The sequence below is a fragment of the Pelophylax lessonae genome (genome assembly GCF_965119305.1).
Source record: "Pelophylax lessonae genome assembly, chromosome: 2".
In the NCBI taxonomy this organism is placed as follows: Eukaryota; Metazoa; Chordata; class Amphibia; order Anura; family Ranidae; genus Pelophylax; species Pelophylax lessonae.
The window spans coordinates 576263745-576277847 of NC_138769.1; the positions used below are offsets into that span (position 1 = coordinate 576263745).

Sequence of the window (14103 nt, forward strand, 5' to 3'; positions counted from 1 at the left end):
TACCTGTCCCAATCCAATCTGATAGAGTGGGTGAGGAAAACCTACAGGGGACACCAGAAAATGTTACCAAACCGCTCAGGAGATTGCCAGCACATTCCGTGAAACAGAAAGTAAATATTGTGACACAGGAAATAGAAAACACAGCCTGTGTCATTGCTAGATTTTTGTTTGCCATGCCGTTTGCCTGTTCAGCAATTGTGGACTACAAGAAAATGGCTGCCCCATGCATTCCTAATGGGAACAAAAAATGGCTGCCCATGCATTTCAAAGGAAGAAAAGAAAGCATGAAATCTACAGCAAAATGTCAGCCCCCACAGCGCGCAATGTGGTCTCCCGGACCCCCAAAGGGGGTCCCCGACAAGAGGCATTGGAGGGTCCCTAGGAAGAGACCCCACCAGGACAAAGCCACCCCCCACAGAAAAACGCCGCCGAGGCCACAATATTTCCACCCCCCGAAGGTAGGACCTTCTATGGGTAGGGGAAAAGACTTGGAAAGGGGTAGGCCTAATATCCCAAAGGCCAGGGGAACCGAGGGAGACCCGAGCGTCTGACTATTCCAGGGGGAGGACCCACGTCCACCCCGAGACCACCAGAGGATTGGGGGGGCAGTATTACTCATCATATCACGGTACCAGGTAGGCGCCACTCCGAACAGTCAGGGCTTACGCTGCGACTCAGGGAGTTCCAGGTCGATCGCATCCCAGAGAGACTTTTCCACTCACAGGCTCATCCCCATCCATCGAGGCTCTGTCGTGGCGAGGCCTAGTTCTGGACTCTAACCTGCTCACGCTCACTGGCCAGGCTGGGAGACCTTAAGCATCTAGAATATCCAGTCCGAAACCACAGCAGACTGTTGCTTGTAGTTCTCCAGGAACTCTACCAAGTGAAAAAGAAAAATAAAAAAATAACATTTCCCTATTAATAGCTAAGACCGAAGTCCCAGCAGGGAACTAGGTCCTGTTCCTAAACTTTGCAGAAACAAACTAGAGGCTGTAGCAGAGTGTGTGGGGTTATGCCTGCAGGGACAGCCCCCATAGGCGTGGCAAAGCTTTTTCCTGCCTAGTGTACTATTCCTGATGGGAGGAGCATAACCCAATGGTCTAAAGAAGATATGGAGCTGCGTCTGTCGATGAATGATAGAGAAAAATGAATTTCATCTATGCTTTAAACACCGTTTTACTTCCAACCTCATCTCTTCTTCCAGCACTACTGCAGGGTCCCACTCCTACAACGGAGAGGAGAGTCTACAGCAGTGGTGGCCTACTTTCTTGACATGAGGGGAACCTCAAGTGCGGCCCCAAATGTCACCAAAGGGCCACAAAAAAAATTCAGTGAATATCGAGTGTCAGACAGCAGACACAAAACAGGATATAGTCAAAGACTATGGGCATGCTACAACAGGGAGCAATAGAGTGTGGACATAATACAGGAAATGGTCAGTGATTGTGCATGATACAAGGGATGGTCAGAGACTGCAGATGTGCTGTAGGAGACTGTCAGAGACAGCAAATATGCTATGTGGGAGTTGTTGGAGACATGCTTCAGGAGACATATTACATAAGGCTGCTTGAAATCACTACTATAAAACAGGGTAATGGAGAAAGAGCCTTCAAAACCTACGAGAGCCACACAAAAATTGACAAAAGGACCACATGCAGCTAGCAGGCCAGGCACCAGGGGTCTAAAGGGAAACCCATTCTAGTGACTCAATTACCCCAATATTAGTTTTTTTTTTTTTAATTTAGGTTATTCTCATCTCTACACAAACTAGGACTACTTCCTCCTCTGCCATAGCAAAGAGTAAAATTTTACACCACCACCTGCAGTTTAAACTCACCTAGTCCTTTAGTGCCAACCTTCTTGTCTCTAAATTTGTCATAAGCTGCATTGGGGTTTACAATAATATGCTCTACACTGGTACTGGTCAGTTCCTCCTGGATAATAGGAAAGAATAACATACAAGAATTATTAACTTGCATTGCACGGATATTTGTTAGAACACAGAGACTGAAGGCAATCTATCTCATGGTACGTGCAAATGAGATAATAAAATCAGGAACTTATTGAATCAATAGTCAGCATTCATTTATTACAAAATCCATTTAAATTGCACTGATTGAATATGATTATATGTGAGCACTCAACAAAATAACTGTCAAATCACAAGAATTATCCTACATGTGAGAGAAATCATTAGATGACCTGCAAACGTGGGGAAATCTGAATCTTATATTTTTTCAGTAGTGTCCTGGTTGAAAATCTGATTGTAATTTCAGTACCTTAATCTAATCGGCACAAGGAAGAGGTTTAAGGGTGCCCACAGAATGCTCAGAGATCTAGTGGGCTTATTTAATAAGGAAATGCACTGACCCATACTCACCAATAATTGTTTATCTTTTTCCTTGGCTATAGTGAACTGAAATCTTTTTTACAACATTATTAAATAAGCCCGCTCATATCATAAAATAATGTAAAAGATTAAAAAAATAAATCTCAAGTTTATGTGAGTCCAACATGTAAATCATTAATTCCTGGAAATGGAAAATTAGCAGACAAGACTCATTGATTGGGTTATATTCTAAATATGTCAAAGCAATGAAATAAATAATCATGCAAAAGGGAAAAATATCCTCAGATAAAAGCTGTGATGGAAGTTAAGGGACAATATAAGATGCACTGCAGTTTACAAGGATTTAAGAAAAATACTAAAACATTGGCATTTGGAGAAAAAAGGGAAAATGAAAAAAAAGTAGACAACAAAGAAGATGGAAAATAAGCAACTAAATAAGAATGCTCAGACATAGCATAGAAAAAAGGACAAAAACCTATCAAACTTGGTTTGAGCGTCAGACGGGCGTTGACACCCATGCCTGCATCTGTCTCGAACTGCACGCAGGCAGCCTATAGAGGTGGATACAGAAGCAGCCAAACCTCAAAATATGACATCTAAGCATGAATTGGTACATGAATCTGAACACACACTACCTGCACCCGGATCATTGTACCTGCTCTTGACTGTATGTAAAATGTTAACAAAAAAGATAAACATCACCTGCATGCACACGTCCACGCCTGTCTGAATGAAACCTTTTGGCCACCCAAGCACATGGGCATGGCTTTTGCTTATGGCTGAGCTCACCTGGGCTTCAGGATAAAAAGGAAGCTAATCTTATTTGAGCAGATCTCGAAATGAAGTCCATCTTCAATAAAATGAGGCTTATTCTCTTTACAAAAACATGAGCAGGAAGGATTTTTTAAATACTGTGAGCCTGCGCTACGTAGTGTGTGGAATGCGTTTACAAGACTGCTGCTGGGATGTAAGGTGTATATTCCTCTTAGGTATTTTTATGTGTGTGTACCCAGTGCTGTCTAACCATAAAGTGCTCAATATGTAGCTCTATTCATTATCTGCGCAGAAACATAATATTTAAATCACAATACTTTTAGAAAATTAAAGTGCAATCAGTGCAACAAAATGTGCATGAACAATAAGTCCTTTAAAGTGCTGGTTATCTTATTCTTCCAGTGCCAGTATGTTCCAACAAGTGCCGTTGTGCTCCCCTCCCTATGTGCCCTTACTCACGACTAGTGATGAGTGTTTCAAAACGAATCCTCCAGTGGCAAAAAAAATGCCACTTGTGCCACACGTTCGCTCTTGGGGACGCAAACCGCAACTTTTGAATTCCAGAACGGCGTCATTACATGCTCCCATGCAAGAGAAGAATTTTTCAAGTGCGCAATTGGCTTTTGTTTTTTTAACAAACGGAATTACACTATGGATTTATCCTGATTCCATCTCCCTACACTCATAGGAGGTTCTTTGACCTTCTGGAGTCACAAAAGAAAGAAAAAAACATTTTTTGCCAGTGGAGGATTATTTTTAACCCATCACTAGTAAGTGAGTAAAGCCCCGTACACACGTACTGATCGTCGGCCGAACTTTTGTCCAGGGCTGTCGTGTCTGTTGAAAACTGCAAAAGACTGCACACGAATTTTGTCGGCCAACAACAGCCGACTGCAGGAGTGATGTCATGTGATGGTTAACTTTCCTTGTCTTTTTTCTTTTCTGAGCATGCCCAGTCTTGCTAATCTGCTGTCTGTCGGCCGAATTCTGTACTGACTGGCGAACAATCGGCCGTTCTGGTGTTGGCCAACAAAAATTTTAATGCCTGCACGACAGATTCTGTTCGGCCGAAAATGCGCTGTCGGAAGCATCATACTAACAAGCCTACAATCGGCCGATCGGTCGTCGACCGAATATTTACGGCCGACAATCGGTACGTGTCTACGGGGCTTATGGGCACATAAGGAGGGGAGCACAACGGCACTTGTTGGAACACACTGGTACTAGAAGAATAGGATAACCAGCACTTTTTAAAGCACTAATCATGCACATTTTTTGCACTGATTGCACTTTAATTCTCTAAAATGATTATGTATTGTGATTTAAAAATATTATGTTTCTGCACAGATAATGAATATAGATACATATTAAGCACTTCATGGTTAGACAGCACTGGGTACACACACAAGAATACAGGAAGGATTTTTGTTGAAGAAACTTACGATGCATTGTTTGCAATAAAAGTTTTTTATGTTCCTGTTTGCAAACACACCTCTGTACTGGGATGAATTACCTCCAGTGTACATGGGCAGGAGTTACATCATCTCAGACTGGCCAATAAGGATGACCAAAAATGCTGAATCCAGGAAGTGACCATGGGGAGATATTGATGACTATAAGAGAGTTCAGGGAAGCCGCATTGTTGGAGGGGAGGTTAGTATTGCAGGCTTTAGATCCATTTTAATGGTTTGTGTCCTTTGACCCTCTAAAATTATGAAGCACTACACTCATTCCAGACAAAATTATCATAGAGCCCCAACTAATTCAACAAATATCTGCCTATTAGTAAATAACCACCTGAGGACAATGAGTGTAGGAAAAAAAGTCGTAAAAAACACCAACAAAGATCCTAGAGCAAATCTATGTCCTGCTGATCTTCACTTGCCACCACTCTGCTACCGCTATTACCAACAAATTCCCCAGCTGTCACATGACTCCTTACGTAGGAGTGGCTGTCAAAATACAGTCAGTCATTCATGTGTACAATGACACTGGAAATCGTCTGTAAGGCTGGCCATACATGTTCAACTTTTGTTGTACAATTTTCTGTTAGATCTACCACAAACCACATAATGTGAGGTCAAAGCTAAACAACACTTTCACTTGTATCTAATTAGGCAGGCCTTTGTACTACATACTTGAAGGTAAATTTCAAGAAAATTGGACAGAAAATTGTAAGAAAATTGTATCATGTATGGCCAGCCTAAGGGTCCTTTCACACGGAGCGGATCGTTTTTTGATCCGCTCCGGCCATTTTTTTTTTTAAACGGACACGGATGACACTTGTGTCATCCGGTCCGTATGTCCGTTTATCATCCCATCCGTTTACGGATGATAAACGGAGATAATGCATGTCAATGGGATTGCGGATGTCAGCGGATGACACCGCTAACATCCGTTTTTGCGTCCGTTATTTTAAACGGGAGAAAAATAGGGTTCTCTTCCATTCAAAAAAAAAAACTGAACTGACCGGAAAGGACGCAAATCGGATGTCAGTGGATGGTGATCCGCTGACATCCGCAATCCCATTGACATGCATTATGTCCATTTTTCATCTGCAAAAAAATGGGATGAAATACAGACATAGGAGCGCCTGTGTGAAAGGACCCTTATGGTCATTGAATAAATACAATGTAAGAATTGTTACACTGTATTTATGATTTTATTCATATGTGGACCAAGGGAGTGACCTTTGCTCTGCATATGACATCAGCTAAAGCAACCTTACACTTAAAAAAAAAAAAAAAAAAAAATTAAAAGAAACTTTTTAAAAATGTAACTCCATTAACCACATCCATGCCGGCGTATTGTAATAGGACGCCGGCAGGATGGCTTTACTGTTCCGGGCGGCCGTCATATGACGTCTGCCCGTTCTAGCTGCTACTGCGCGCCCCCGGGGGCACGCATCGCAGCGATCAGGGATGAGGCTCATCCCTCGGACATAGCCCATCCCTGATCAAGGTAAACAGCCAATAGAAATTGTCTGTTTACCATGTGATCGGCTGTGTCAATCACAGCCGATCACATGAGCGGCTCCAGCGCAAGCCGCTCGTTCTCTCTGCAATGCGCGCCCCCGGGGAGCGCGCAGAGCAGCGATCGGGGACGAGGCTCGTCCCTCGGACAGAGCCAATCCCCGATCTAGGTAAAGAGCCAATGAAATTGGCTTTTTACCACGTGACCGGCTGTGTCCAATCACAGCCGGTCACAAATGTCAACAGAGAACAGGTAACTAGCTGTCACCGTGTTCTCCTCCTCACACACTGATCCTGTGTGAGGAGGAGATTGTGGTAACAGCTAGTTACCAATTACAGTGCACCTTAAACACACTGATTGCCCCCCCCCCCCCAGTAAAGAGCACCTGTCACTAGCCCATCAAAGTACCCGAGTACCTGTCACCAACCCATCAGGTACTCTGATGACGGGTACTCGGGTACTCTGATGACGGGTACTCTGATGACAGGTACTCGGGTACTCCGATGACAGGTACTCGGGTACTCCGATGACAGGTACTCGGGTACTCCGATGACAGGTACTCGGGTACTCCGATGACAGGTACTCGGGTACTCCGATGACAGGTACTCAGAGTACCCGAGTACCTGTCATCGGAGTACCTGAGTACCTGTCGTTGGAGTACCTGTCACCTATCCATCAGAGTACACGAGTACCTGATGGGCTGGTGACAGGTACTCGGGTACTCTGATGACGGGTACTCGGGTACTTTGAGTACCTGTCACCGGAGTACCCGTCATCAGAGTACCCGAGTACCCGTCATCGGAGTACCCGAGTACCTGTCACCTACCCAGCAAAGTACCCGAGTACCTGTCACCCTTCATACAGCCACCATGTCCAATTCCAAAAAGGTTTATATATGTTCTTCGTTTAAACCTAAATACCGGTGTTATGGCAGCAGATAGCTGCCATAACCCTGGTATTTTTTTAACTACTTTGCCACTGAGTACCGTAGTACTACTGCGGCAAAGTGGCTCGTTATCGTCTGACGACGTAGACCTACGTAGATCGCCGCTGCTCTGCCCCGATCGTCGGGGATCTAGTGTGGAGATCCGCCCGCCTGTGTAAACACAAGCGGGCGGATCTCCCAAGTGACAGGGAGTGACAGATCGGAGTGTTCAGCATTGCTGAACACTCCGATCTGTCCCTGGCTCACACAGTCACTTCCCCCCCCCACACGTCAGTAAGCACCAGGCATACATTAACCCCTCCCTCTCCAATAAAATTAACCCCTTCCCTGCCAGTGTCATTTTTACAGTAACAGTGCATATATATAGCACTGATTACTGCAGTAATGTCACTGGTACCCCCAAAAGTGTCAAAAATGTCAGTCAAGGGTCCGATCTGTCCGCCGCAATGTCGCAGTCCCGCAAAATCGCAGATCGCCGCCATTACGCGTTAAAAAAAAACACCAAAAATGACAAATCTTTCCCTTAGTTAGTAAACGCAATAACTTTTGCGCAAACCAATCAAAATACGCTTATTGTGAATTTTTTTTACCAAACATATGTAGCAGAAAACAAATTGGTGAAAAATTTTAAAAAATTTTGATTTTTACATTTTTTGGGGGGAATTTCATATAAAAAAAAATGTGAAAAATATTGCTGTTTTTTTCAAAATTTACGCTATTTTTTTGTTTATAGCGCAAAAAGTAAAAATCGCACAGGTGATCAAATACCACCAAAAGAAAGCTCTGTTTGTGGGAAAAAAGAACGTACATTTTGTTTGGGTATGGCGTCGCACGACCGCGCAATTGTCAGTTAAAGTCGCACAGCGCCGAATCGCAAAAAGTGGCTCAGACGTAAGACAGCAAAATGCTCTAGTGGTAAAGTGGTTAAACGGTGGACGCTTGGCTTTCCGATAAGGGTGGTCCCAGCAGCGGATTCGCCATGGGATCACCCTTCCGGGATGGCGGAAGAGGTGCCCCCCCCCTCCCGCCACGTTCCGGTCCTTTTCCCCGCTTACCTGACCCGCCGGCAGCGGGGAAAACGATTCGGTCCCGGACCCTCATAGACAGGATGGTCTCTATGGTCTTGGAGGACTGGAGCTACGGCAAACGTCGTTGCCTAGCAACCGGTTTAAAGGTCCCTTTTTTTTTTTTTTTCTATCTTTTAGTGTACTTGTGAGATCTGAGGACTTTTTGACCCCAGATCTCACAAAAAAGAGGTCCTGTCGTGCCTATTTCTATTACAAGGAATGCTGACATTTTTTTGTGTACATGTTTGCTGTGTACATGCTATGTTGCTTATAAATTGACATCTTTATTGGAAAAAAAAAATATGTTTTCTTCATTTTCCTAAGAATTGTGGGAAAAAATTAGAACTTCAAAAAACTCACCATGCCTCTTACTAAATACCTTGGACTGTCTACTTTACAAAAAGGGGTCATTTGGGGGGTATTTGTACTGTCCTGACATTTCAGGGCCTCAAGAAAGGAGATAGGCCATCAGTACATCTGGTGTGATCAATTTTCAGCAATTGGTACCATAGCTTCTAGACTAAATAACTTTCACACAGACTAAATAATATACACTAATTTGGGTTAATTTTACCAGAGATATGTAGCAGTATAAATTTTGGCCCAAATGAAGAAAAAAATAATTTTTTGCAAAATTTTATAATAGAAACTAAAAAAAAGTGTTTTTTTTTCAAAATTTTTGCTCTTTTTTTGCTTATATCACGAAAAAAAAACAACCCAGTTGTGATCAAATACCACCAAAAGAAACCTCTATTTGTGTGAAAAAAATGATAAAAATTTTGTTTGGTTACAGTGTAGCATGACTGAGCAATTGTCATTCAAAGTGTGAGAGTGCTGAAAGCTGAAAATTGGTCTGGGAAGGAAGGGGGTCTAACTGCTCTGTATGGAAGTGGTTAAGCCTTATCAGCCCTAATTAACTCTTAGCTTCCCTTAGCTATTTTATACTATTAAAGTTCTTTCTACTTTTTTTTTTTCATCTTACATTTTCATCTGTAAATAATTTGCTTATGGTTTGTATGTGAAACATAAATTTAGCACCATTATAACAAGACAAATTAGAATAAAATGCATACTATTTATCTACAGTAATGCTACGTATTTTTAAACTGTCAGAATCTGAAAAAAAAAAAAAAAAACATTTACTGTTTTTCTGTTCATTGATCGCATATAAAAGAAAATATTTTTTTCCAAGAAAATGTTTCCAAAGAAAGTCTGGTTTTGCATGCATGCATGCATGCATTTCTTGCAATAATGACAAACAGGCTGATAGTGAAATTGTCAGATAGAAAAAAAAAAAAAAAAAACCCCTTGAAACAGCAAAACCAGTGAGGTTGGAGAGAGCTAAGTGGAATATTAAGTGTACTTAAAAACCTAAGGTGCATATTAAATATGGTGGGCAAGAGAGCCTGTTTTTTTTGTTTTTACTTTAACCACAATAGCAAGTATCGTGATATGCAACTTAATGTTGCAGATACACTATTTTACCAAAATTATTAACTTTAACGGCATCCCGGTCTTAGTCTGCAGGGTTCAATATTGAGTTGGCCCACCCTTTGCAGCTATAACAGCTTCAACTCTTCTGGGAAGGCTGTCCACAAGGTTTAGGAGTGTGTCTATGGGAATGTTTGCCCATTCTTCCAGAAGCGCATTTGTGAGGTCAGGTACTGATGCGGACAGGAAGGCCTGGCTCGCAGTCTCCGCTCTAATTCATCCCAAAGGTGTTCTATCGGGTTGAGGTTAGGACTCTGCGCAGGCCAGTCATGTTCCTAAACCTCAAGCTCTCCCATCCATTTCTTTATGGACCTTGTTTGGCTGATCTAGATACAGGCAGCTGAAGGTATGTTTAAAAGGTATATTTAAATCTCCACTTTTCCTGTGAAAGCTGGGGTTGGGCCCTACCCCTCAAAATCACTCTACTGGTCAGAGTCTACTCATCACTAGGATAACCAATAGGAGACTAAGAAAGAAGGGTGAGATTGAACTCCACTTTAAAGGAATGATCAAGATCATCATAAATTTTCAGCTGCCTACAGCTCTAGATCTAATGATCATTTTGACATATAGTTTTTGCTTACAGCAATCTCTGCTAAAACATTTTAATATCATATTAAATGATACCCCCCTTTGTACCAATAAAAGCAATGCCATGTTTTTGAAAAACGTATTGTGTATGTTTATGGTCAAAAACAATATAAAACAGTAAAAAGAAAATAGATTGATGATAAAGAATAGCCAGACAGATGAAAGAACAGAAATAATGCAACCAGTCAAAATGACAGTAATTAGATAAAATATAGTTGGACAAATACAGAAAGCCTAAAACACAATACAAAGCCAGACATCATTTTCTTAAATCCATGTTTACAAACATAACAGTTGCTGCATTTAACTATCAAGATTAGTAAAACATGAAAGCAAACAGCAAAAAAGCAGAAAAGCCACAGTGAGAGCACAGAGGGAATCAGACAGCAGGCTTCTTACCAGCTCCTTGCAGTGTTCCCCAAGAGGTGAGTGAAAGATAAAAATACAATTACAAATAAAAAGAAAGAAGAGAACCGGTATTAGACAATTAAACATGCAACAACTTTACAATTAGCTCACAGTACCTGTGGTAGAAGATCCAGCCTACAAAGCATTCCTTCTAGAAGGCATGTAGGTCTTTGCCTTGATTTGCGTTTATCTAGCCCACAACCTGTCCAAAATAAAAAGACCCCCCCGCCCTCCCATGCAGCCCTTCTTACCTTCAAAATTACCACTTTAATTAGGATAAAACGAGGTCAAAATGGTTTACGCTCCAAGCATGCCAACCAATGCATACATTATGAGCGGATGGTTTTACAATAGTAGTGCTCACAGATAATATAGCAGCACTGAAATGTAAAACACACTGTACTATCCATATACCACCTGCACAGGAAACTTCTATCATTTTTTTAATGTGTTCAAGAACACACAGGCAGATCAGGAAAGTTACATGTGGCCCCTAGTTGAACAGGATTGATACTTGTGTCTACATAACTGTAGGGTTCATTTACTAAAACTGGAGAGTACAAAATCTGGCGCAGCTGTGCATGGTAGCCAATCAGCTTCTAACATAAGCTTGTTCAGTTAAGCTTTGACAAAACCTTGAAGCTGATTGGTTTCTATGAAGAAATGCAGCAGATTCTGCACGCTCCAGTTTTTTGTAAACCAACTCCTCCTATGAGTCATCCTCGAAGTGCAGATGGACTTGCTCTATTAGTTGCCCAACTGCTGAACATGCAAAGTTAGTCATTGTAAATTGGACGGTGAAAAGGGTTTAGGATTAAAGTGATAAGTGCAGCGAAAACAAAATATTCTGAGACTAGAAAGGTTACTTCAGCAATGTGAAATTAAAGAAAATTAGTTGTGATTTTGTTAAAATTACAATTCAGGGCTGACGAACAGGAGGGAGAAATAAAAAAAATATGGAGAATGACAATTGTTCTGTTAGAAATCATGGTACATGGACTCTGGTATTGATATTTGCAATGAACGGAGTGATGTTGCGACAATTGGGGATCCGGGCCCGGAGGGACCTCCAGCGGGGACACGCTTACTCCTGTTCAACTGCTTCTCTTTTCCCTTCCTCCACCTTTTCCTTCTGAGTTTTCTTTGGAGCTTGTCTATGAGGCATAGGTATATGACTCGAACTTGGGGCTGTACTATCCCAACTGTTTTAGGGGGTTTCTACATGTGTCATAGCAATTTATTTTTGCATTATGTTGCTGTGCTGTTGCAGAGAACTCGGTTCATGCCCCACTTGAATATAAGGCTGGAGAGCTCTGGAATTTTGCATTCTGCACTGTTTACATAACTTTTATATATTTTGTATAACTTTTATATATTCTGTTTACTTTTATATATGCGACTCATGTTGTACGGTGCAGAGACAGAAGGATTGATTGAAGTGGAAAAAAAAAAAAAAAAGACTGGTCACTCAGAAATTTCACTTAGCTTAGTAAATTGGATGCAGTGTTCAAAGCCAATCTCCAGCTTTTAATGAAGTGAAAGGCTGAATTGGAGATTGTGACATCATTCGCTTGCTTGCCTCTCCACCAGTGGCGGCTGGTGCGTTGGGGGCGCCGGCCCCCCTATCCATGCGGACGCATGGAGTTGTGTGGGGTTTTTTTTTTTGATCACCTGATTAGAGCAAGAGGCTCTAATAGACTTCAGAAAAGGGTGGACCCGGGGCGCAGAGCACTGCGCCCTAGCCTACCCATTTGTGTGACAATAGCGAATGAGAACTCGCTATTGTCACACGGATCCTCCTCCTGGCCAATCAGGAAGCAGGTCCGAGACCCGCTTCCTGATTGGCCGAAAGGCGAAATCATGCCATTGACCGAGTAGGAGGCGGGAGGACTGAGGAGAAGCCGCCACTGCAGGTAAGTGCACTGATCTTTCTCATTGAAAGGGGGCACGGCACGCCGGTCACTCTGCATTGAAGGGGGGAGCACGCCGGTCACTCTGCATTGAAGGGGGGGGCACCCCGGTCACTCCGCATTGAAGGGGGGGGGCACCCCGGTCACTCCGCATTGAAGGGGGGGGGCACCCCGGTCACTCCGCATTGAAGGGGGGGGGCACCCCGGTCACTCCGCATTGAAGGGGGGGGGCACCCCGGTCACTCCGCATTGAAGGGGGGGGCACCCCGGTCACTCCGCATTGAAGGGGGGGGGCACCCCGGTCACTCCGCATTGAAGGGGGGGCACGCCGGTCACTCCGCATTGAGGGGGGCACGCCGGTCACTCCGCATTGAGGGGGGGCACGCCGGTCACTCTGCATTGAGGGGGGGCACGCCGGTCACTCTGCATTGAGGGGGGGGCACGCCGGTCACTCTGCATTGAGGGGGGGCACGCCGGTCACTCTGCATTGAGGGGGGGCACGCCGGTCACTCTGCATTGAGGGGGGGCACGCCGGTCACTCTGCATTGAGGGGGGGCACGCTGGTCACTCTGCATTGAAGGGGGCACACTACCTTGATTACTGAAGGCCCCTTTCACACTTTTGTGATCTCAAAGTCACACAATTTTTTACAGCGTTTTTTGCCGCAAAGCAATACCTATTACATTTTTCTGTTTACGCCCCCCCCCCCCCCCCCCAAAAAAAAAGTTTTGAGCACCAGCCGCCACTGCTCTCCACCTCAGCCAATCAGAGGAAGCTTTGTATTCACAGACTACAACACTCACTGTGAATGGCTGAGCAGTTCTCAGTCCGACTAAATTTTGCTCTGGGAGCATGGTGAGTTCCCGTCTCAATGCTGGAACACTGCGCTGTTTAAGGAAATTTCACACAGAACAAACAACTGTTGGAGAGGTAAACTTTAGTGGTTTTCTGTCTAACAGCTGTTCATTCTGGCTGCAGTTTTTTTCCCCCTTACTGAACTTTATTTGAAGTGTACAAAAGTATACTTTATTTATTTATGTCACTGTACAGTAATGTGATGTACATCACAGGGCACAGAAAAGCCTATAAATCAGGACTACCTAGGATGTCCCAAAGTAGTGCACATGAAGGGAGACACAGATGCCACCTTCAGGCCCAAGGAAACTATTCCGCAGCTTACCACACACTGCAGTCAAAAGCAGTATCCTCAGCAGCTTTTAAGTCCACCTGGTAAAATCTTGTAAAAAAGGTATGTACTGAAGACCAAGTTGCAGCCTAGCAGATCTGAGCCACTGATGCCGGATGATGGCTAGCACAAGAGGCCCCCAAAGGCCTAGTAGAATGAGACTTTACTTATAATGGCAGAGCCTTACCCTTCAAGCCAAGCTGACAGATCCACTGCAAAATGGTCAACTTTGTAGCTGTCTGATCCTCAGGCAGAATAAATAAGGGATCCATCTGCCTGATGACTGCAGACATCTTTACATAAATCTTGACACCTCGCACAACATCCAATGTGTGCAGAGCTTTCTCAACTGGTGACCGAGGACTAGGATAAAACTGAAGGTAAGACAATGTCCTGATTCAGATGAA

The 14103-nt window shown here is 43.4% G+C and overlaps 1 protein-coding gene across 1 annotated transcript in view; it reads right to left on the reverse strand.

Moving 5' to 3' along the window:
* Positions 1 to 14103, reverse strand: part of DCTN2 (dynactin subunit 2) — a 79584-nt gene that overhangs the window by 35421 nt on the left and 30060 nt on the right. The window contains exon 3 of the mRNA XM_082246118.1: positions 1838 to 1934. Coding sequence (XP_082102244.1) covers positions 1838 to 1934 — 97 coding nt within the window. The remainder of the gene's footprint in view (positions 1 to 1837; positions 1935 to 14103) is intronic.